The sequence below is a fragment of the Bubalus bubalis genome, chromosome 9 (assembly GCF_019923935.1).
Source record: "Bubalus bubalis isolate 160015118507 breed Murrah chromosome 9, NDDB_SH_1, whole genome shotgun sequence".
NCBI lineage: Eukaryota > Metazoa > Chordata > Mammalia > Artiodactyla > Bovidae > Bubalus > Bubalus bubalis.
The window spans coordinates 52,673,061-52,698,611 of NC_059165.1; the positions used below are offsets into that span (position 1 = coordinate 52,673,061).

The 25,551-nt window shown below is 38.8% G+C and overlaps 2 protein-coding genes across 3 annotated transcripts in view; one reads left to right on the forward strand and one right to left on the reverse strand.

The window, feature by feature from the left end:
• Positions 1–25,551, reverse strand: part of STK32A (serine/threonine kinase 32A) — a 133,946-nt gene that overhangs the window by 64,160 nt on the left and 44,235 nt on the right. The gene's annotated exons all lie outside the window — the stretch shown is intronic.
• Positions 23,896–25,551, forward strand: part of PPP2R2B (protein phosphatase 2 regulatory subunit Bbeta) — a 704,283-nt gene continuing 702,627 nt past the window's right edge. The window contains exon 1 of one of the 2 annotated variants that reach the window (XM_044947515.2): positions 23,896–24,025. Coding sequence is in view for 1 of the 2 variants with exons in the window: in XM_044947519.2 (XP_044803454.2) it covers positions 23,971–24,025 (55 nt within the window). In the remaining variant the exon portion in view is untranslated. The remainder of the gene's footprint in view (positions 24,026–25,551) is intronic. The other variant, XM_044947519.2, reaches the window with a different exon arrangement.

The window sequence follows — 25,551 nt, forward strand, 5'->3', positions numbered from 1 at the left end:
GATCCCTGGGTTGGGAAGATCCCCTGGAGAAGGGAACGGCTACCCATTCCAGTATTCTTGCCTGGAGAATTCTGTGGACAGAGGAGCCTGGTGGGCTACAATCTATGGGGTCACAAAGAGTCAGACACGAATGAACAACTAACACTTTACTTTTAACTAAAGACTAAATATGATGAGTGTAACATTAAAAAAATTTATGTTTAATTGCAGGATAATGGCTTTACAATGTTGTGTTAGTTTCTGCAGTACAACAACACAAATCAGCCATAAATATAAATATATCCCCTCCCTCTTAAACCTTCTTCCCACTCTGCCCTTCTAGGTTGTCACAGAGCATTGAGCTGAGCTCCTTGTGTTATACAGCACCTTCCTACTAGCTGTTTTATTAATACATTTGGTAATATATATGTTTCAATGCTACAATGAGTATAATATTTAATGTTATTCCTGGCATACAATAAACACCCATTAACCATAAGTCTACAGAGCTATAAAGCTCAGAAAATGAAGAAAACCCCATTTATTCACCTGTTATTAACAATCATATCTTGAACACATTGCTACAGAAGGTCCATAAAACACGAGTCATGAGGCCTCCTTGAACCATCTCATGCTTATTTTTCCACATTAACAACTTCATTACTTAACATTATAACAAATCATAAACCACACTCATGATAAGAAAAAAGATATAAAGAGAGCCATAAAGAAGTAAGTGTACAGGAAAGGGAAGTAATTCACTCAGTCCTGGGGATGAGCAGTGACAGGAAAGCTTCTCAACACAGGAGACACTGGAGTTAAATTTTGAAGGATGGTGACAATAATAAGTACAAAATAAAGCCAACGTGGCTGATGTTTCCATTAGATGGCTTGTCTGGGGCAGGCAGAGAAGGCAATGGCACCCTACTCCAGTACTCTTGCCTGGAAAATCCCATGGACGGAGGAGCCTGGTAGGCTGCAGTCCATGGGGTCGCTAAGAGTCGGACATGACTGTGACTTCACTTTCACTTTTCACTTTCATGCATTGGAGAAGGAAATGGCAACCCACTCCAGTGTTCTTGCCTGCAGAATCCCAGGGACGGGGGAGCCTGGTGGGCTGCCATCCATGGGGTCGCACAAAGTCGGACATGACTGAAGTGACTTAGCAGCAGCAGCAGCGGGGGCAGGCTCTAAAAGCACTCTACACATGTTGTGTCATTGACTCCACAATGCTGCTCTTATGCTCCCATTTTAAAGAGGAGGAAATCAAGGCCCAGAGAAGTTTAAGTAATTTACATGAGATAAAACACCCAATAGGTGGTAGCAGTGAAGGGGTCTTCAGGTCCAAAAATAAGATTTGAAAGAGGAGAACAGCCTGGATTAAGCAGGGACATAGGACAGAACACAGTGCGAGGAGGGAAAGGAGAAGAGTGTGGGTTTGTTGGAACGATGTGTGATGGGGAAGCTGGAGAAGAAGGCAGAGAGTAGATCTCGACAGGAGCTTGTTCACGAGTCTGTGCATGCTGGAGAGACACTGGAGAGGGTTAAGCAAGACACATGATCAGACTTGAAGGAGCAAGAGCTGGAGGGATGGGAAGAGGAAATGAGACACAGGTGAGCAGAATTGGCCTCTGCTTGTTTGCAAAGAACCTCCTGTACAAATGCATTCCAACTGCTCTGATTTGTTTTGTTTTCCTCAAAGCACAGACATGATTTCTAGTCACAAAAAGCCCTCTGTATCAACACTATTGTGACATGTTTCTTTTGACATCATGTCACAGAGATCACATTTCAAAGTTTTATTTGAATCACAGAATTGAGAGACTGCAAAGCAGTGCCCAGGGTTGCAAACCAATGCCGAGGGACAAATTCTTTGCTTAGGAAACAAATGTAGACTATCAATGATGGAAGAAGTGTACTGAGTACATTTTCTTCTTTAGAATGATCATTGTGCTACAGGAAGAGGAGACTTTCAAACAAAAGAAAAATGAGCAATTCAATGAAGCATTAATCTAAGGGAGTAACATTCTAATGAAAACTAGGTTCTCAGAGTTCACTTGTTAAACAAATAAAATTCTGTTTACCACTGAAGACTGATTCACACAGATGTCAGAAATTAAGCCTTGGGGTGGGGAGGGATTAAGATAGAAGCACAGGAAGTGCTTGGTAACAATGTGAGAAGTGTAGGAAGTGTTATTCTTCACCTTCATGCAAGGACTGGCTGGGTATCTCTGCCACAAGTTTAATGGGCACCAGGATAGGTGCCTGGACCTGGGAGATTTGGTTCACAATCCTCCCAGCTGCACCACTACCCGTTATACCTATTGTGTTTTACAGGTTTTCAGGAAGTAAGGATGTGCTAATTATATGCAATCCTGCCTGAGACCTATTGCCCCTTAGGCTATCCTCGGCTAATATAATAGAAACAATGATGGCTCGTGGCATGTGAGCAGGGTCTTACTGGGATAGCTGGCAAATGAGGTAGGTGAGGACCGGGTACCAAAAGGAGAGAGAAGAGAGCACTAACCATGAGCATCACTGGATGCCCCTGGAAACAACCTAGGCAGAGTGGGGTCACATACTGGCTGTGTTCAGCTCCATGCTGGAGGTAGGGTGGAGGTCCCCAAACTGGTCACAGACCAGAAAACTCCTCTCCCATTACTTCATTTAACTTTAAGTGGGGGACAAAGGTCTTATTAAATTCACCCGGAGGGAACAAACATTTTTTATTGTGACTTGGGCAAAGCTATTTTTATCCAAAAATAAGGACTGATAAAGGTGCCGACTGTGGCAAGTTAACAACAGTGTTGGACCAAGCAGGGGATGATTAATCAAAGAAAGAAGCAGCCCAGGCAAGAAGCACCATGCTTCCCTTGCTCAGCAAGATTTTAAATTTATTTAATCATGGAGCCAGGTATGGCTGTTAAAAATCCTCTTTCCCCTTTCACACATCAGATCTGAGGCCTTCTATCATAGATCCTAAACTCTCAGAGGGAGAGAAGATAAGTATTTTATTTCCAGAACTATATTCAGTAAAATATGTGAGCATAATGTAGTTTGGTAATAACTAGGATATGAAGGTTCATATCATAATCTGATTTTTTTTGCGGCATAAAAGAGTAAGAGCTTCCCTGTACCTTGGCCATTTATTCCATAGTCTCAGAGATGCATTTTTCATTACTTTTAAAATAATGCTGTATCATGGCTTATTTATTTCTCAGTTGACAGCTCCAAAATTAGCAAGTCTGGTCCCCGTGCATGTGAAATGCATTGTAAAGTCTGCTTGCTAAGAGAGGAGATAAGTGACAAAGGACTACCACCCTACCCCACCCAACCTCACCATATTGCGGCAGACTACTCACAGCTCTCTGTATCATGTTGAAATTCTCCAGTCCATTCTACACACCATGGTTATCTTTTTACAAGGTGAGTTTTATGTTCTCCAGCCTCAGGAATCCCCTTCATCTCTTTCCATGGTCTGCAGGACCCTATGTGATCTGGCCCTGTTTACTTCCCCAGACTTATCTTGAAGATCTCTTCCTTCCATTCCTCAACTAGTAGTTCATGCCCCTCTAGCCTTAGGAGACTGTGCTGTGGTGTGGCCTTGCCTGGCCTTGTGGTGTGGTCTCAGCCCAAGGGACACTTCTCACAGAGACATTTCTAATACTCCATATGAAATCAGGTCTCCCTATTATACACAATGCCATATTCTTGTGCACACAACTTTTCATACTTTGAAAGTATTTCCCTTCATTCTTTTGGATTAACTGCTTTCATTTCCACTATGCCATCAACCAAATCAGTCACTCACCTGCTTAGAACTGGAGCTTTGGAAAGAACTATGGAGTTGGCCAAAAAGTTCGTTCAGGTTTTTCCATAAGCTGTCATGACAAACCTGAATACCCTTTTTGGCCAACTCAATAAAATATTTTCCAATGGAGTGTTTTTTAAATTGTGAGCCATAATCCATTAATGGTTGTGAAGTCAGTTTGGTTGGTTTTAACAAGCACTTAAAAGAAAATAAAATAGACTGAATAACATAAATGCTATTAACATGTAAGACTATAAAGATTGTTTGTGCATATAATGTGTGTCTCTCTGAGTATATCTCCTGGGTTGTGATGAAAAATATTTCTTCCTGTGGGTGACAGAGAAAAAAGCCTAAAACCCATGATATTAGGGGAATCTGCTGTTTGTTCCAGAGCTATGGTGTCTAATCTGCATTGAGAGTTTAGCTGAGCAAGGGACAGTTCTGATGTCTCCATCTATCAAAGCACAGGAAATGCAGGACAAATATCAGTTATTACTTTTAAAAGTTCTCAGCTTTGTAGAAAAAGATACTGATTCATCAAAGATGGAATCCATTTAGAAACACACAGATAGAAAATACATGTATACCTGTGGCGGATTCATTTTGATATTTGGCAAAACTAATACAATTATGTAAAGTTTAAAAATAAAATAAAATTAAAAAAAAAAAAAAGAAAGAAAATACAAATGGAAAATGCACAGGCTTTAGGCAGGCCTAGGTTTAAATATCAAATGTGACTTTAGAGCAAGTTCCTTAAAGGAAACTGAAACTCAGAGAGGATATTTGTACATAAAAAGCAAATTAGATATAACGTTTGTAAAGTAATTAGCACAAAGTGTGGCACATAGCATGCTGGTAAGGAACTTGGCTCTGGGGTTAGACTGCTTGTGCTCAAATCCCCTTTTAAGGGGAGTTCTGCCTTTTAAGGTTTTTAAAACTGGATGCAGCAAGTTATATAAGTCGCCAGCATGTCCATCTATACTGGTACATACTTCACAGGGCTGTTGGTAAGATTAAGTGCAGGAAATACACATAAATTGCTTAAAACAGTACCTGGAAGTACCTTGAAGGTAGATATTATAATTACCTTTGTTTTTCCACCTATTAATGTAAGATAGCTCTGGTATTAAGCAGATTAACTTATTTTATGCATTGTTTCCTATTATTTTACATAAAATGATTATATGAAGATATTTATTGACTGGTTTATAGCTGATTTACAATATTGTGTTAGTTTCAGGTCTACAGCAAAGATTTTCAGTTTTATATATATATATATATATATATATATATATATAGTCAAAATCACTCAGTTGTGTCTGACTCTTTGCGATCCCATGGACTATAGCTGGTCAGGCTCCTCTGTGCATGGAATTTTCCAGGTCAGAATACTGGAATGGGTAGGCGTTCCCTTCTCCAGGGATCTTCCCAACCCAGGGGTTGAACCCAGGTCTCCCACATTGCAGGCAGATTTTTTACTGCCTGAGTCACCAGGGAAGCCCATATATATAGGTATATATCTATATTCTTTTTTGATCCTTTCCCATTATGGTTTATTGTAAGATATTGAATATAGGTCCCTCTGCTACAAATCCTTGTTGTTTATCTATTTCACATATTGTAGTATGCATCTGTTAATGCTATACTCACAATTTATCCCTCCCCTGCCTCCCCTTTGGTAACCACAAGTTTATTTTCTATGCCTGTGAGTCTGTTTCTGTTTCGTAAATAAGTTCATTTGTACTACTTTTTAGATTCCACATATAAGTGATATAATATTTGTCTTTCTCTGTCTGATTTCATTTAGTATGATAAACTGTAGGTCCATCCACATTGCTGCAAATGGCATTATTGCATTCTTTTTCATGGCTGAGTAATATGCATTGCATGTGTATATATATATATATATATATGTATATATACCACAACTTCTTTATCCATTCATCTGTTGGTGAACACTTAGGTTGCTTCTGTGTCTTGGTTATTATAAATAGTGCCACTATGAACATTGGGGGTATGTGTATCTGTTTGAATTAGCACTTTTGCCTTCTCTGGATATATGCCCAGAATTGGGATTGCTGGATCATATGGCAACTCTATTTTCAGTTTTTGAAGGAACCTCCGTACTATTTCCCATGGTGGCTGCACCAATTTACATTCCCACCAACTGTGTAGGAGGGTGCCCTTTTATGAATGTATGTGTTATCAATGGTATAATCAACATGATTCCCATTAATTGAGCTCTTATTATGTTCTGATACCATGCTAGTTACTTTATGTATTATTGTATTTAATTGTTACTATAAACTCCAATACTTTGGCCACCTCATGCGAAGAGTTGACTCATTGGAAAAGACTGATGTTGGGAGGGATTGGGGGCAGGAGGAGAAGGGGATGACAGAGGATGAGATGGCTGGATGGCATCACCGACTCGATGGACATGAGTTTGAGTGAACTCCAGGAGTTGGTGATGGACAGGGAGGCCTGGTGTGCTGCGGTTCATGGGGTCGCAAAGAGTTGGACATGACTGAGCGACTGAACTGAACTGAACCAAGTATTGGGTTGGCCAAAATTTTGTTTAGGTTTTTCCATAAGATATTATAGACAAACTCAAATGAACGTTTTGGTCATCTCAATATTATTCATGAATTTGCCATGACAACGCTGAAAACCTAATATTCATAAAAATCAGATTTCAACAGTTTATAAATAATTATGCCCAGTTTTTTGGGTGTGTGTGTGTGTGTGTGTGTGTGTGTTTGTGTTTGAACTGAAATGCCACAGCATGCACAACAAGCTGAAAGAAAGGTCAATTGCTAGGGTACCATGGGAACTCAATTGAGAAAAGAATCTAAATTCGCTTTGGTATCATTTAAGAGGGAGAGAATTTACACACCTAGTGTGTCAGAGTGAGAAGACTTGGATCAAGGCTTGACGCGAGCCACTGTCAGTGAGAATGTGGAGAACTGGGCACTTTCATGCACTCAGGAGGGAAGGTAGTTTGGTAAGAGTGCCTTTGAGGACAATTTGGAAACACCTCTTGAAAAACACATGATATTTGACCCTATAATTTCACTGCTGGAAAATTTCACCATAGACACACTTGAAAAATTACACCAAGATGTAAGGATACACAGGACATTATATGAAATAAAAAAACAATTTGCATGCCCATTAATAGGGAAGCATATGAATAAATTATAGTATATTCATGTTACTGATTATACAGCAACTTTTCAAAAATGAGGCAAATCTATATTCTGATAGGAAATGATTTTCAAAAGATACCGTGATGGGAAGATACATTACATGGATGCTCAGTGTATATAAAAGTATAATGAAAAAAAAAAAGGCTCTACAAACACAACCGCAAAAGGAAAAGGAACACTTTACATACATATGCTGGTATACGCATAAAATCTTTTTGAAAATAAGGTAACCAGTTATCTAAGTAGTAAGATTATGTCATTTTATTTTTATATTTAGAAGGCCTAATAAACTCAACAAAAATATTTCTACCTTGATATGCCTGATATATTCTGTCTTCTTGCAACCAGAAGTAAATAAGCCCCAGAAATCTAGTACACAGTATAGTGAATATAGAAAATAGTATTGTATTATAATCAATAAACTTGCTAAGAGATTAGAACTTAGTGATTTCAATCACTGAAAAAGGAGATCATTACGTGACACGACAGAAGTGCTGATTATCACAACAGCAACCATATTACAATACATACATGTGTCAAGCTAACATGTTGTACACTTAATATTGCACAATGTTAGATGCCAAATATATTTCAATTAAAAAAAGAAAAAATCATTTATGTTATCTTGGCTCATCAGGAAAGGAACTAACACAGACCTGACAGCTTCTAATCTATATTAATGATCTAGAAGTTTTCATCAAATACTCAGTGTTCACAAATCACTGATTATTGTATAGATGTCTGCTTTTAGAAAGGATCTTTTATAGAATATTTGGGTCCTTAAAATGGATTCAGACAAGGTCCATACTTTGTCCTTGGTTTATGTGTCTTTGAAACCTGTTTTTATTCTAAAGCTTTCTTATCCAAACTCTTCTTTTCTTTTATTCCTAGTAATTTTTTTATTGAAGAAATTAAATCATTTTTGCTGAAACAGTTGCAAAGTCTGAATTTTGCTGTTTTGCATTTCTGGCATGTCTTTCTCTGTTTCACAGCTCTGTATTTTGCAAAAATTGGTGATTAGATCTTAAGGTTTGCCAGATTCAGGTTTGACTGGGCAGGGTTGCTGGGTGGGGTGAAGCAAGACTACTTCACAGGTGGAGGTGTGTACTTTGATCAGGAGGTATATAATTAATAAGTCTATCTTCTCAAGGTGTTATCAATCACTAATCACCTGAATGCCTATATCCAAAGATTCCTTAGAGTTTGTAATATTCGAGTTCTATCATTTCTCCTTTTTATTTTAGCTAGAGTACTTTTATAAAGAGAGGCAGGCTTTCATCAGTTATTTGGTTACTTAAGGTATGGTTCATATAGGAAAGGTAAAACAAATGCTGAGGTCTTTATCACTTTTCAAAATGATTTTTTAGTTTCCTAGCATCCTCCCAAAGCAATCAGTAAGTTTTTTTAAATCATAATGAAATCATGGGTGTGATGTTATCAGTCTTACTGATGTCTGTTTTTTGGCCTTTGGAACATACCCAAGTTGCATCATGTGTTATTTTGAAATAACCCTCATAGGTTTTGATAGCTATAAATCTATCAGAAGACTTTCTGATATGAAAAGATATTCATGGTGATCTTGTACATTTCCTCCTCCAGACTAATGACAGAAGTGCTGCAATTGGGTTGTCATTGCTACTAGGTCTTTTCAATGGGCAGAGCTAGAAATAGATATAAATACTTGATATAAGTATGCTATGCTATGCTAAGTCACTTCAGTAGTGTCCGACTCTGTGTGACCCCATAGACAGCAGCCCACCAAGCTTCCCCGTCCCTGGGATTCTCCAGGCAAAAACACTGGAGTGGGTTGCCATTTCCTTCTCCAATGCATGAAAGTGAAAAGAGAAAGTGAAGTCGTTCAGTCGTGTCCGACTCTTAGCGACCCCATGGACTGCAGCCCACTAGGTTCCTCCGTCCATGGGATTTATATATGTTATATATATATATATATATATATATATATATATACACACTTCTCAGGTAGCACAAGTGATAAAAAAAAAAAAAAAACCTACCTGCCAATGCAGGAAACCTAAGAGACCTGGGTTCGATCCCTGGGTTGGGAAGGTCCCCCTAGAGGAGGGCATGGCAACCCACCCCAATATGCTTCCCTGGAGAATCCCAGGGACAGAGGAGAACTGGTGGGCTACGTCCATAGGCTTGCAAAGAGTTGGACATGACTGAAGAGACTTAGCATGCATGCACTCATAATATATATATGTTTACACAAAAATAATTGAAGGTAAATGTGCCATAAATTTAGTGACATTTTCAATTTATATTCAAGACTATAGCAACTCTTAATCTCATCAGTATTATAGCAGTAACTCCCTTCTTCCTTACTGAAAATCCTGATTCTCAAAGATTTTGAGATCTCTCAAGGTTTTAACATATTACCCACCATGCTGTTTGCTTTATCCCATAATATATGTAAAACATTTCAGAATAGCAATATCAACATTACCTTCAACAATACCATTACTGAAAACACTTTAAGCAATTGCTATTCTTTTTTGTCATTACAGCATAATTACACTAAAAATCACTGAAAGTCACTTGAAATAGTACATTTCTATGTGATTATATGGCAAAACCAGATAGAGGCTTGGGTTCATTTGTTTCAATATACATTCAATTTGAGGGGACTGTTTTTAAAATTTCATTTTGTTTTATAGTTATATAAAATATTTATGTATTTTATGAAGTCAAAGTCAAGTCTGCAAAACCAGGTATATTGAGAAAAAGTCAATATACCTCTCCATTTTAATACCTCCATTCATCTATTAATAACTTCTAAAAATATTTTTTGATTGTGGTAAAATACATATAACATAAGATTTACCATATTAACCACTTCAAGTGTATAATTCAGTGACATTAAATACATTCACAATGTTGTGTAATCATCACCATGACCTATTTCCAGAACTTTCTCTTCACCCTGAACAAGAATTCTACCCATTAAAATAATACATTGCAATTCTCCCTCTCCTAATCCCTGGTAACCTCTGTTTCTACGTGTATGTATTTGTCTATTTTAGGTACCTCAGGTAAGTGAAATTTTGTATCAGGCTTATTTCACTTAGCATAATGTTTTCAAGGTTTATTCATGCAGTATCTATCAGAATTTCATCCCTTTTTAGGATGAATAATATCCTGCTGTATGTATATACCACAATTTGTTTTTCCATTCATCTGTTGACAAACATTTGGGTTATTTCTACCTTTTGAGGACTGTGAAAAGTGCCGCTATGAATATTGGTGTATAAGTCCTTGTCCCTTTCAAATATTTTAGTATATTCTTAGGATGGGAACCACTAGATTGCATGGTACTTCTATGTTTAGCTTTTTAAGAAGTGAAAGTGATAGTTGCTCAGTGTGCCTGACTCCTTGTGACTCTATGGACTGTAGCCCGCCAGGCTCCTCTGTCCATGGGATTCTCAAGGCAAGAATACTGGAATGGGTAGCCATTTGCTTCTCCAGGGCATCTCCTGACCCAGAGATTGAACCCCCGTCTCCTGCATTACAGGCAGATTCTTTACCATCTGAGCTAGCAAGGAAGCCCTTTTTAAGGACCTGCCAAACCCCTTTTCACAGTGACTTCAACATTACATTCCCATCAGCAACGCACACTGCTTCTAGATACTTCTTATCTTGCCAACACTTTGTATATTCCAATTTTTAAGTAGTAGCCATTCTAATTGGTGTGAAGTGGTATGTCATTGTGGTTTTGATTTGCATCTCCCTAATGCCTAGTGATGTTGAACATCTTTTCATGTGCATATCTTCTTTGTCAAAATATCTATTCTATTCTAACCTTTTGTCCATTTTCCAACTGTTTTCTCTCTTTTTATTATTGAGTTGTGAGAATCCTTTACATATTTTAGATGCAAGTCCCTTATCAGATATATGATTTGCAAATATTTTTTCCACTTTTAACTTTCTTGATGATGTCTTTGAACAACAAAAGTTTTAAATTTTGATGGTGTCCGATTTATCTGTATTTTTCTTTTATTACTTGTGCTTTTGGTGTCATATGTAAAAAACTATTGCCTAATCCCAGATAACAAAGATCTACTCCAATTTTTTAGAATAATAGTTTTTATGGTTTTAGTTCTTTAGGTCTATTACCTATTTGGAGTTCATTTTTGTTAATGTGAAGTAGGGGTTCTTTGCATTTGAATATCGCATTGTCCCAGCACCATTTGTTGAAAAGACTGTTTACCCACTGAATTTTCTTGGCTCTCTGATAAATGAAGGGTTTGTTTTTAGACTCTCAACTCAGTTTTATGTTTATCATTATGCGCTTTCTACACTGTCTTGATTACTGCAGCTTTGGATTAAGTTTTGAAATCATGTGGGAGCCCTCCAACTCTGTACTTTTGAGAATGTTTTAGCTATTCCTTTGAATTTCTTGAGTTTCAGACCCCTTGAAGTTGTATATGAGTTTTAAGATCAGCTGGCTGTTTTGTTTTGTTTTTTCCCCCCCAAAGAATCTAGCTGAGATTTTGATAGGGATATAGATAGAATCTGTAGATCACTTTGAGGTGACCCTGCTTTTCCACTTAAAGGTATATTCTAGCCAAAGACCTTAATAGTATATAGAGATACTTCTCATTCCCTTTCTCAGCTGTGTAGTGCTGAATTTTATGGATGTTACTTGTTTATTCAACCTGTTTCCTACTGAAGGACATTCGGGTTGTTTCCAGCCTTTTGCTATTACTGATATCAATAGTGAAAAACTTTTTGCATCTTGCTTTTTGTATTTTGGCCAGAACCACTTTGGGGTAGATTCCTAGAAGTGGATTTACTACGATAAAGCTTATTAAAACAAAGGGTAAAGGCATATGTAATTTTAGACTCTGAATTGCCAAATTTATCTCTATAGAGGGCATATAATTTTTAATTCCCACAAAGAGTTTATGAGAGTACCTATTCCCCACATTCCCTTTCTAGAATATGTTGTCCAATTTTCCTCTTCAGGAAAACTGAGCAGTAAAGTTAAGAAGATTTTAAATTTATAAAATGCTTTTTCTCTGTCTCATAAGTAGCCTTACAATATTCTCCAAGGAAAAAACACCTTAAATGCCTTCATCAAAAACACATAGATGACCTCATCCACTCTTGTGTATCTTATATGTACAGTATCAGTTCAGTTCAGTTCAGTCGCTCAGTCGTGTCTGACTCTTTGTGACCCCATGAATCACAGCATGCCAGGCCTCCCTGTCCATGACCAACTCCCAGAGTTCACCCAAACCCATGTGCATCGAGTCAGTGATGCCATCCGGCCATCTCATCCTCTGTCGTCCCCTTCTCCTCCTGCCCCAAATCCCTCCCAGCAACAGAGTCTTTTCCAATGAGTCAACTCTTTGCATGATGTGGCCAAAGTATTGAAGTTTCAGCCTCAGCATCATTCCTTCCAATGAACACCCAGGACTGATCCTATAGGATGGACTGGTTGGATCACCTTGCAGTCCAAGGGACCCTCAAGAGTCTTCTCCAACACCACAATTCAAAAGCATAAATTCTTCGGTGCTCAGCTTTCTTCACAGTCCAACTCTCATATCCATACATGACCACTCAAAAAACCATAGCCTTGACTAGATGGACCTTTGTTGGCAAAGTAATATCTCTGCTTTTTAATATGCTATCTAGGTTGGTCATAACTTTCCTTCCAAGGAGTAAGCGTCTTCTAATTTCATGGCTGCAAATCACCATCTGCAGTGATTTTGGAGCTCCAAAACATAAAGTCTGACACTGTTTCCGCTGTTTCCCCATCCATTTCCCATGAAGTGATGGGACCAGATGCCATGATCTTAATTTTCTGAATGTTGAGCTTTAAGCCAACTTTTTCACTCTCCTCTTTCACTCTCATCAAGAGGCTTTTTAGTTCCTCTTCACTTTCTGCCATAAGGGTGGTGTCAGCTGCATATCTGAGGTTATTGATATTTCTCCCGGCAATCTTGATTCCAGCTTGTGCTTCTTCCAGCCCAGCGTTTCTCATGATGTACTCTGCATATAAGTTAAATAAGCAGGGTGACAATATACAGCCTTGACGTACTCCTTCTCCTATTTGGAACCAGTCTGTTGTTCCATGTCCAGTTCTAACTGTTGCTTCCTGACGTGCATATAGGTTTATCAAGAGGAGGTTTGTGACACTGTACAGGAAACAGAGATCAGGACCATCCCCATGGAACAGAAATACAAAAAAGCAAAATGGCTGTCTGAGGAGGCCTTACAAATAGCTGTGAAAAGAAGAGAAGCGAAAAGCAAAGGAGAAAAGGAGATATAAGCATCTGAATGCAGAGTTTCAAAAAATAGCAAGGAAAGATTAGAAAGCCTTCCTCAGTGATCAATGCAAAGAAATAGAGGAAAACAACAGAATGGGAAAGACTAGAGATCTCTTCAAGAAAATTAGAGATACCAAGGGAATATTTCATGCAAAGATGGGCTTGATAAAGGACAGAAATGGTACAGACCTAACAGAAGCAGAAGATATTAAGAAGAGATGGCAAGAATACATAGAACTGTACAAAAAAGATCTTCACGACCCAGATAATCATGATGGTGTGATCACTCACCTACAGCCAGACATCCTGGAATGGGAAGTCAAGTGGGCCTTAGAAAGCATCACCACGAACAAAGCTAGTGGAGGTGATGGAATTCCAGTTGAGCTATTTCAAATCCTGAAAGATGATGCTGTGAAAGTGCTGCACTCAATATGCCAGCAAGTTTGGGAAACTCAGCAGTGGCCACAGGATTGGAAAAGGTCAGTTTTCATTCCAATCCCAAAGAAAGGCAATGCCAAAGAATGCTCAAACTACCGCACAATTGCACTCATCTCACATGCTAGTAAAGTAATGCTCCAAATTCTCCAAGCCAGGCTTCAGCAATATGCGAACCGTGAACTTCCAGATGTTCAAGCTGGTTTTAGAAATGGCAGAGGAACCAGAGATCAAATTGCCAACATCCGCTGGATCATGGAAAAAGCAAGAGAGTTCCAGGAAAACATCTATTTCTGCTTTATTGACTATGTACAGTATATCCAGTTTCAAAATGCACATATCTAGTGACTTCCTTGGAGAAGGCAATGGCACCCCACTCCAGTACTCTTGCCTGGCAAATCCCATGGACAGAGGAGCCTGGCGGGCTGCATTCCATGGGGTCACTAGGAGTAGGACACCACTGAGCGACTTCACTTTCACTTTTCACCTTCATGCATTGGAGAAGGAAATGGAACCCACTCCAGTATTCTTGCCTGGAGAATTCCAGGGACAGAGGAGCCTGGTGGGCTGCCATCTATGGGGTCGCACAGAGTTGGACACGACTGAAGCGACTTAGCAGCAGCAGCAGGAGGGACTTCCTGGTGGTCCAGTGGTTAAGACTCTGCCTCCCAATGCCACGTGCATGTATTTAATCCCTATTGGGGAACTATGGTCCCACATGCTGCAGGGTATGGCCAAAAATTAGAAAAAAATAACATATATCTAAAATTCGTAAACATGGAAAATTTAGAATTTACATAGATCTTTTTGGAAGTGCATAGAATAAATGTGAAGACTACCATGCAATAGTTATGATAAATGTTCATTAAAACTTCTTTTTTCACGAGGAAACTTTTATGTACATCTCAGGAGATACAGCTTCACTCCCCAGTAGCTCAGATGGTGAAGAATCCACCTGCAATGCAGGAGACCTGGGTTCGATCCCTGGGTTGGGAAGATCCCCTGGAGGAGGGCATAGCAACCAACTCCAATATTATTGCCTAGAGAATCCCCATGGACAGAGGAGCCTGGTGGGCTACAGTCTATACGGTTGCAAAGAGTCGGACACGACTGAGTGAGTAAAAGCACAGCATAGCACAGGAGACAAAAAGACTCAAATTTCATTTATCCTCTACTTTAGTCTTTTCTAACCTCTTTTCACCAAATATAAATAAGATGTTAATCCTCTTTGTACTTTCAGAGTACCCAGTCATTTCTCTGTTATAGAACACTCCAGAAACCTAGCTAAAGATGCTTTGTATTGTATTGTAACCATTATTATTTTTTTTTTTGACCTGAGTTCCTCATTTGAACACTTTGAGGAATTTATGCTTTCTCATTCTATCCATCAGCAACCTCAGCATCCAAATAGCTTGGTACATGATGAACACCTGTTTATTTAATGACCATTTTACACCTAATTATTATATGTTTTTTATACAAGGTGCTGAGGCTAAAAGAGTAAATCAAGGATCATGATTTCCTTCTTCTTAAATCTAATCATCTACACAACAAATATTTGCACAAATATCTAGTTATAAAACATGATAAGGGCTGTGAAGGAAAAGTGTAGAATACTGTGCTCGAAACTAACAGAAGGACCTGACTTTGATTGCAGGGGCTCATAAAAGCCTCGGAGATAGTAATACACATACTTACTTGCCTGATTCAAACCATAAACTATAGCCTCCGAGAAAATGAACCAAAATCCATAATTTACACAATGACAGAGATTGTGGATGAATTTTAAACACCACACCTAAGACACTGCAGATATTTTCCTGACATTGTGATATAGTAGCTGATTTTCCTCCAGCTCTGCCCTCACTCTGGACAGAGCTTTAAATGCTATTCTGTGATCCATCAGCTTATCTGGACTGGCTCTGGAGATGTTATTTGTGAAGTTTCTCTGGGGAAAATATGACAATTATTATCTTCTACATAATCTCCTGAAATAGTACCTCAGAGATTACTCTAGCCAGTAAACAAGCAAAGGGGAATAACAACATCTCACTGCCCCCGCCATGTAAAAGGAAAAGCCAAGACCCATGCTCAGATGATAATGAGGAACCATTAAATTATATTCTTACCCATAGAATTTTTCAGGGGTCTGGAGAAAATATATCAGAAGTTACCACTTTTTGTGCTTCGGGAGAATTGCAGACTGCCTGCAGACAGACACTCTAAGTGGGATGAATTCAGGTCACTGATGGGTCACCAATTACCACCTGTGATTCAAAAAGTGGCTGGACAGGCCCTGACAGGGCTGAGAGGGTTCCAGGATATGCTGAGTCATGTATCTTGATTGATTTCTCCAGTGGATGAAGTGGAGAGAGAAAAGGTTCATCCGGCACCTGCTATTGTCTATTCCTTTGCCTCTTTGGCCAGAATAGCAATTTATGTCCTTACTGACCTACCTGTCCCTGTCTCAAAATTCCAGGGCTAGGAGAGGACATCCCAGCCCTGCTACTAAATACAGAGATTCTTACTTTGTCCTCCATGCCCTTCTCATTTTTACTGCATCCCATTTCCCTTCACCTGACTAGTGTTTACAGTCAAACTAGACCAACATTCAGAAATGTTTTGATCTCATGAGGCTTTCCATCCATCTCCAGTTCTGATATCTAGCATTTGGAACTCTATCAGGGAAGCAGTAGCAGGCATATTGTTTTTTTTTTTTCTTCTTCTTCTTTTTTAATGTCAAACTGGAATATATCAAGTTACAAATGGTGATTTGGTTTCACTAACACATTATAACTCATCATGTTAAAAGACTCTTGAAAATTTTTTTAATTGATTTTGTAGTTTTGTGCAATTTGTTAAACTTCAATTCTAGAGTTTTGAAAGTAATGATATATGTATAAGCAACATTAAAAGAAAATATAGGTTAACACTGTCTTAAAGAATTTGGGAGTGGGATTTAGAATCTAGACTTGGCATGACTTTCAGGTTTTGTAGTTTGGCAAGGAATCAAACCTCTCATCTGCAGTTTACTCATCTTTATAAGAGGACAAATACTATTTTTAATGTATAGGAACTAGTATTTGAAAATACATGAGATCATACATGTAATATTTCAACATAACACCTCAAAAATAAACTCTCAAAAATATGAACTGTCTTCAGTTCAGTTGCTCAGTTGTGTCTGACTCTTTGTGACCCCATGGACTGCAGCACGCCAGGCCTCCCTGTCTATCACGAACTCCTGGAGCTTTCTCAAACTCATGTCCATGGAGTCAGTGATGCCATCCAATTATCTCATTCTCTATTGTTCCCTTCTCCTCTTGCCTTCAATCTTTACTAGCATCAGGGTCTTTCCAACAAGTCAGTTCTTCTCATCAGGTGGCCAAAGTATTGCAGTTTCAGCTTCAGCATCAGTTCTTCCAATGAATATTCAGTTGATTTCCTTTAGGATTGACTGGTTTAATCTCCTTGCAGTACAAGGGACTCTCAAGAATCTTATCCAACACCACAGTTCAAAAGCATCAATTCTTCAGTGCTCAGCTTTCTTTATAGTCCAACTCTCACATTCATACATGACTACTGGAAAAACCATAGCTTTGACTAGACAGACCTTTGTTGACAAAGTAATGTCTCTGCTTTTTAATGTGCTGTCTAGGTTGTATGAAAAGTATAAAAAGCAAAAAGTTATAAACTATCTTAGGTTTCATGTATGTATGATTTCCTCAAGTTTCCTCCAAGAGTCTATTTCTTGAGTCTACCTCCTCAAAATACATTTTTCAATTCATTAAATTCTGTCATAGTGAGGATACCTTTCCCAACTAAACTTAAACACACCTATATGTTTTAAAACAGCAGCAAAAAACCAACAAATATCCATTAAGTGAACTCTAAGGAGAAAAACAAACAGTGCTGATTGGATTCACTGTACATTTATAACCACAAGTCTGAAATAGATATTTAGAAAGTCCTAATTCTCTATTAGGAGAAGGAAATGGCAACCCACTCCAGTGTTCTTGCCTGGAGAATCCCATGGAGGGAGAAGCCTGGTGGGCTGCAGTCCATGGGGTCGCACAGAGTCGGACACGACTGAAGCGACTTAGCAGCAGCAGCAGCAATTCTCTATTAATTTCACACTTTCAGTCACTTAGCAGCTTTTCTCCTCAAAATCCTATCTTGGGCCCATTCTTCATTCTCAGTTGATAACTCATATGTCACAGAGGCAGTGGCATGAGAAATAATTCATCTGCCCAACAACAAACCCACCACATTAGAAATACCTAGTTACATACTGCTTTTCACTGTCCTTGTGCAAGGAAAGAAGAGCCCTGGTTTCTCCCTAAGGCCAGTGCACTTACCTGTTCCCTGAACCACATCTATCTCTTCACCTTCCACAGCTCGCTCTGGCTATCATCCCCTTTCTATCCTACGTTACCAGGTCCTTTCTCTTGATTGGCTCATATTCTGCATTTAAACTTGTTTATGCACATAAAAAAAAACATAATATACATAATAAAGGAAATGTTGATATATAAAAATAAACATAAATAGATATTTTAAAATGTGTACTGGTGTCTAGTGATATATGCTGCTGCTGCTAAGTCGCTTCAGTCGTGTCTGACTCTGTGCGACCCCATAGACGGCAGCCCACCAGGCTCCTGTCCCTGGGATTCTCCAGGCAAGAACACTGGAGTAGGGTGCCATTGCCTTCTCCAGTGCATGAAAGTGAAAGTGAAGTCATTCGGTCGTGTCCGACTCTTAGCAACCCCATGGACTGCAGCCCACCAGGCTCCTCCGTCCGTGGGATTTTCCAGGCAAGAGTACTGGAGTGGGGTGCCATTGCCTTCTCCGCTAGTGATATATACAAAGGGACAATAGAACATGACCAACCAGGGTTTACTGTAATAGGACATGAACAACTAGAGTTTATTTTAATAGGACATGACCTACTAGGGTTTATTTTAGGATCAAGGTTATTTTAAGATTTGAAGATTAATTAATTTACTTTGCCACATGATAGAAATGATCTTGATACAACAAAAACACATTTGACAAAATTTAATACTCATTCATGATAAAAAAAAAAACATAGCAAATTAGGGCTGGAAGCAAACTTTATTGTGATAATGAAAGAAAGAAAGTGAAATGTGACCTCATGGACTATACAGTCCATGGAATTCCCTAGACCAGAATACTGGAGTGGGTAGCCTTTCCCTTCTCCAGGAGATCTTCCCAACCCAGGGATCGAACCCAGGTCTCCCACATTGCAGGTGGATTCTTTACCACCAAGCCACAAGGGAAGCCCATTGTGATAATGGATATCTACAAATCCACAGTTATCATATGAAATCTTGAAATCCTGAAAATCTTCCCTGTGAAATCAGGACAAACACATAAGGATGTGCACTATACTCTGCATTTTTCTCAATACAAATGCAGTGGGCATGAAAGTAAAAGGTAAGAAGGTTGGAAAGGAAGAACTAAAACTGTCATTGTTAGTTAATGACATGATTATAAACTTTGAAGATCCAAAAGAATCAACAGGCCTACTGGTAGAATGAATAAGACAATTTAACAAGGTCACTGGACACAAAGTCAATATTGAAAGTCAATTGTATTTTGGTAAACAAGCAACAAACTACTAGAAAATTTAATTTTGATAATTACTGTTTGTAGTCATGTAAAAAACATTAAATCCCTGGAGTAGGAAATAGCAACCTGCCCTAGTATTCTTGCCTGGAAGATTCCATGGATAACGGAGCCTGGCTGGCTGCAATTCCTGGAGTCACAGAGTCGGACATGACCGAGTGACTGAGCACACACACAAAACACATCAAATACCTAGAAATAAATTTAAGACAAATATGCTAGAACTCTACACTAAAAACTGAAACTAAAAATAGAAATTAAGTGTTATCTTAATTATAGATATATGTCTGTGTGTATTTGATAAACTGGAAGGTTTAATAGTTTAAATATATGTTAATTCTCCCTGAATTAATCCATAAATTCAATGTAGCCAAATATAAATACCAGCAGCTTTAAAATACAAATTGAAAAGCCAACATAGAATTGGAGAGGGCCAACCATAATCAAGTTAATCAAGAATAAGAATTATGTTACTGAATTCTTTTACCAGTCTGAAGCTATAGTACTTAGAGTGGTGTGACTAATATGTCAAGGTACACAAACAGATCAATAAAACAAAGCCTAGAAACTCACACATATGTGATGACTTGACTAATAACAAATGTGTCACTATGATGCAGGAAGGAAAGTGAAAAAGCTTCAATAAATGATGTAGGGTTAATTAGATATCCACATGGGGAAAAAAATGAATCTTGATCCTGGGTTACAGATGTAAGTATAAAAGCTAAAACAACAAAGCTTCTAGGAAACGAGATATTTTCACATTGGTATGGGCAAAGATTTCCTAAATATGATACAGAAAGCACTGCCTATAAAGGAAAAGTGATAAATTATACCATATTTAAATTCAAGTTTTAATGTTTATTTACAAAAACATCATTATGGAATGAAAAGATAAGTCACAGATTGGGCAAATAATTTACATCCTCAATAGGACTTACAGAATATATCCAACCCTGGTGGCTCAGCGATAAAAGAATTGCCTGCATCACAGGAGACATGGGTGGATCCCAGAGTTGGGAAGATGCCCTGGAGCAGGAAATGGCAACCCACTCCAGTATCCTTGTCTGGGAAATTCCATGTACAGAGGAGTCTGGTGGGCTACAGTTCTGGGGTCTCAAAGAACTGGACACGACTTAGCCACTAAACTGCCAACCACAGAATATATAAATAACTTCTATAGATCAATGAGAAAAAGAGGCAAAAAACCATAGACAGATGGAGAAAAAACTCAAGCACTTCAAAAAAATGGGGTTCCCAATGGCCAATAAGCATATAAAAATGTGCCCAAACTCTAGGTCACTAGGAAAATTCAATCTAAAACCAATTTGAATTCTTACATCTTGCTGATGTGAATATAAATAGGTACTTCTTTGGAAATCTGCCAGGTAAACATACATAAATCTTAGGATCCAGTGATTTAATTTCTAGGTTTATGCCCCCCAATATGAGTACTTTTGTTTACCAAAAGATACAAACAAGCATGCTAATAGCAGAACTATTTGTAAAAGTTTCAAACTGGAAACAACCCAAACATCCATCAACAATAAAACAGATAAACACTACTATATACTATATATAAAATACATAAACAACAAGGACCTAGTGTATAACATAGGGAACTATACTCAATAATTTGTAATAACACATATACATAGGAATCACTGTGATGTACACCTGAAATTAACACACTGAATCAACTACACTTCAATTTTTAAACATTGTTTTGCATAATAAAAATTTTTTTAAGATGTACAGATAAATCATGGTATATTCACACAATGGACTATAATAGAGAAATGACAACATACTTGCTACTTGTGACAACATGGGTTAATCTCAAAACACAAGAAGACCAATTTGTACTTCACCCTCCAAAAAGAAAATTACACAGTCCCATGTTCTCATCAAGTTACTCCCTTCAGTCTTTTGTCTAAACTTTTGACGTTGGCTCTTATCAAGGTCACACTATGCATATCTTCCCAAGCCAGTGGGCAATTGTTTCCTCATTCCTGACTTCTCTGCAGCACTTGAAATGGTTTATACACCTTCTTTTCCGAAGTACTTAGTGTCCTTGACTCTGGATTGCCACAGTCTCCTGATTTATTCCTCACTTGTTGGCTAGGTTCTTGGCAATTTCTTCTTTTCTAGTTCCCTGAGTCTTTCTCCTCTATCAGAACTATTAAATGTTCTAGATCTTGAATCCTCAGCCCTTTTCTTCTATCTAATTACTCTCCAGTGGTGCTTTCTTCAAATCCCTGGTGTAAGTAGCACCTATAAGCCAATGATTCCCATGTTAGTATTTTGTGGGACTTTTCCTTGGAGTCTGGATTTCTTTTCTGAGCTCCAGACTCATCATCTATTCAACAGTTCTATCTGGGTACCTAAGACGCAGCTCAAAACTAACACAGGGAAGAGAGAGTTCTTTATTTTGACAATGAACCTGTCCCTCCTCAGATCTCCCTCTTCAGTGAATGACATTATTATTTATCAAGTGCTCAGGCGGACAGTCTAGGAGTCTTTATTTATTTCACTCTTTCTTCTTGCCAAGGGGTAGGCACGTTTTCTGAGCAAGGCCAGTTGGATTCCCTCCCAGGATTCTGAATCTTGAGTAGGTGACGCAAGGTTAGAAAACTGGCTACAGCTGACTCATCCCAGCTGAGACAGCCTGCCCGTTAGTTCCTGCCATCTAGAGTCCCAGAGCTGCCTCTGTCCCTCACCCTCCTGAGACCTACTTCTTCAAGCTTTACTTCTGATAACTATGTAAGCTACCCCATATCCTTCCAATGAATCTCTCTGGAGCTTAGATTTTCTAATATCTCCTTGGGTTGATTGTAACTAAGGACTCCTTTTTAATACTGAGGAGTAAATGAATAAGTGAATGTTTGCATTATAAAGACCTAGTTTCTTGGCCATTAGTCCATTAGTCAGTCAGCCAACAACTATACAGAACAATTATTATGTGTTGGCCACACAATAACACTGTTTTTTGCTAAGTTCATCTTCAGGAACTACTCCATTCTTCCACACCTAGCCGAGTTCATCAGGGCCAAATCTAAGGACAATTTCTTCCTATGACAACACTGGATAATTCAGGATTATTTCCCCTTCACAGGGCCCTTAATTTAATCATATCTCTTCCTAAGTACATCATGAGAAACGCTGGACTGGAAGAAACACAAGCTGGAATCGAGATTGCCGGGAGAAATATCAATCACCTCAGATATGCAGATGGCACCACCCTTATGGCAGAAAGTGAAGAGGAACTAAAAAGACTCTTGATGAAAGTGAAAGAGGAGAGTGAAAAAGTTGGCTTAAAGCTCAACATTCAGAAAACGAAGATCATGGCATCTGGTCCCATCACTTCATGGGAAATAGATGGGGAAACAGTGGAAACAGTGTCAGACTTTATGTTGGGGGCTCCAAAATCACTACAGATGGTGACTGCAGCCATGAAATTAAAAGACACTTCCTCCTTGGAAGGAAAATTATGACCAACCTAGATAGCATATTGAAAAGCAGAGACATTACTTTGCCAACAAAGGTTCATCTAGTCAAGGCTATGGTTTTTCCAGTGGTCATGTATGGATGTGAGAGTTGGACTGTGAGGAAGGCTGAGTGCCGAAGAATTGATGCTTTTGAACTGTGATGTTGGAGAAGACTCTTGAGAGTCCCTTGGACTGCAAGGAGATCCAACCAGTCCATTCTGAAGGAGATCAGCCTTGGGATTTCTTTGGAAGGAACGATGCTAAAGCTGAAATTCCAGTACTTTGGCCACCTCATGCGAAGAGTTGACTCATTGGAAAAGACTCTGATGCTGGGAGGGATTGGGGGCAGGAGGAGAAGGGGACGACAGAGGATGGGATGGCTGGATGGCATCACTGACTCAATGGACGTTGAGTCTGGGTGAACTCCGGGAGATGGTGACGGACAGGGAGGTGTGGCGTGCTGTGATTCATGGGGTCGCAAAGAGTCGGACATGACTGAGCAACTGAACTGAACTGAACTTCCTAAGTTAACAAAGCTGACAGTGGTTAAAGTAATAAGGAGACATTTTAGTCAGTTATATCGTATTGCAATAGGAAAAGAGTCCAGTGTGAACTGAATTCAACTTTAATTTGTTTAAGAGGGAACAGGGAGGATCGTGAGCTGGGGCTCAAAAGAGTCAGGAAGGTGAAAACCTACAAAAACTCGGAAGGTGGGGTTGGTCCACGTGAAACCCATCTGGTTTGTTAAATGACGCTACGTAGGGAAGTTGGGCTCCTCCCCTCCCGCAGAGGCTGAGAGAAAGAGCACTATCTTAAGGTGTTGGTGGGGGACCAAAGAGTAAGTTTTCGTGGCAGACTTGAGTTTTCTCAGCAAAGCATTTTAGGGGGCTGGGGTCATTCTAGGATGAGACTTTGAGCTGTTAGAAACAATGCCAGTGTTTAGTTGAAGTTTTCAGAGGGCAAGGTTGAGGCCTAGCTGAGAAAAGGACTTAGAGGAGCCTGGTTAGAGAGCTAGGTCAGGAGAGAACCATCACCACCAGGTGGGCCCAGTGTAATCACAAGCGTCCTTAGAAGATGGAGGAGAAAGGCGGAAAGTCAGAGGGTTGAAGATGGGAGCAGCGGCCAGGAACCAAGGCTCACAGGCAGCTTCAGGACGCTGGAAAAGTAAGGAAAACAAATTTTCTGATAGGGCCTCCAGAAGGAGGCCGACAGCTTGGATTTTAGCTCAGTTAAGACTGAGTTTGCACTTCTAAGTTCCAAAATTGTAAGATAATACATTTGTGTGTTTTTTAATTTATATTCTTTTAAATTTATATTTTTGTATTTATAAAATATAAAAATTTATATTCTTTTAATGAGGGAAAATTCATTTATAGTGAATGCACAAATATTAAGTGTAAAATATAATGAACTTTGACAAATATATACTCTCATATGAGCAACACCATAGTAAAGATAATAGAACCTCTCACTCACTCAGTTTTCTACTACTTCTAGTTAATCTAGTAATCTAGTTAATACTACCTTCTAGTTAATCTCTACATTCCAAAGGAAATTGTTGTTCTGATTAGTTTTGTCTGTTTGTGAACTTTCAGTGCAAATAACTGTGCAGGGCAAAAGAAAAATAATGTTTCATTATACTATGAAAATAGCTTTAACCTCAACTTCTTCGATTCATGTTGTTTTAAACCACTAAGTTTATGGTAATTTGTTGTTGTTTTTGTGTGGTAATTTGTTAAAGCATAACTAATAACTATAGTTATAAAGATAACTATTACAATTACTTCTGAGAGATGAAGTAATAAATGAAGATGAATAATAAATATGGATATTTAATATTTTCATTAGAACTTTCTTATTTTATACCAAAACATTTATTTTATAGTCAAAGAAACTGAGTTAAGTTTTTAGAACAAGACTTTGTAATGCCCAAGCCAGCTCATGTTCAAGCACATTTGTCCACCTGAGAAATTTTAGAATCATTTCTGGCCATGGGGGAAGGGAGTCATTTCATTTCTGGGAGGGGCCTCAGAGTTGTTTGTTTAAAGCTGTTGTTAAACACTTACTGTTTCTGAGATGCTTTATATACATGTTCTTATTAATAAGTAGTACGTTCTGCTATGGAGATTGCTGTCATTCCCGATTATAGATGAAGAAACCAACATACAAAATGTAAATTGCTTCATTTACGTAGTTAGCAAGTGGTGAGATGGATTCAAACTCCAGTCCCTCTGACCTCAGGGCCAACAAGGAACCTGAAACAGGCACGACAATATGGGGCTGTTAGTGAGTGAGGGAGAGGTGGCAGAGGCGTGATGGGAAAAGAGCGAAGAAACACAGGAGCTAGAAGCCTAGTCCCGCTGCTAATTCACTTTGGCTGTTCATTCATTTGTTGATGCAACAGAGATTTATTCAGCCCTTCCTGTGAGGTGGCCACCATTACGGTAAGGAGCAGGAGAGTGAGCAGTGGACAAACCTGCCTTATGGAGTTTGTATTCTTGTGGGGTGTGGAGAATGAGCGACAAAATCAATCGAATTTCCTTACATATTTTGTAAGGAGATATATTTTGAGAGTCTCCCAAGATGTCCGTAGGGGAGGGGAGAGTTCAGCAGGAAGAGCAGGGGCTTTGAATTCCGGATTCCTGGGTTTAAGTCCTGGCTGTGAGACTCTGGGGAATGGCTTAACCTCT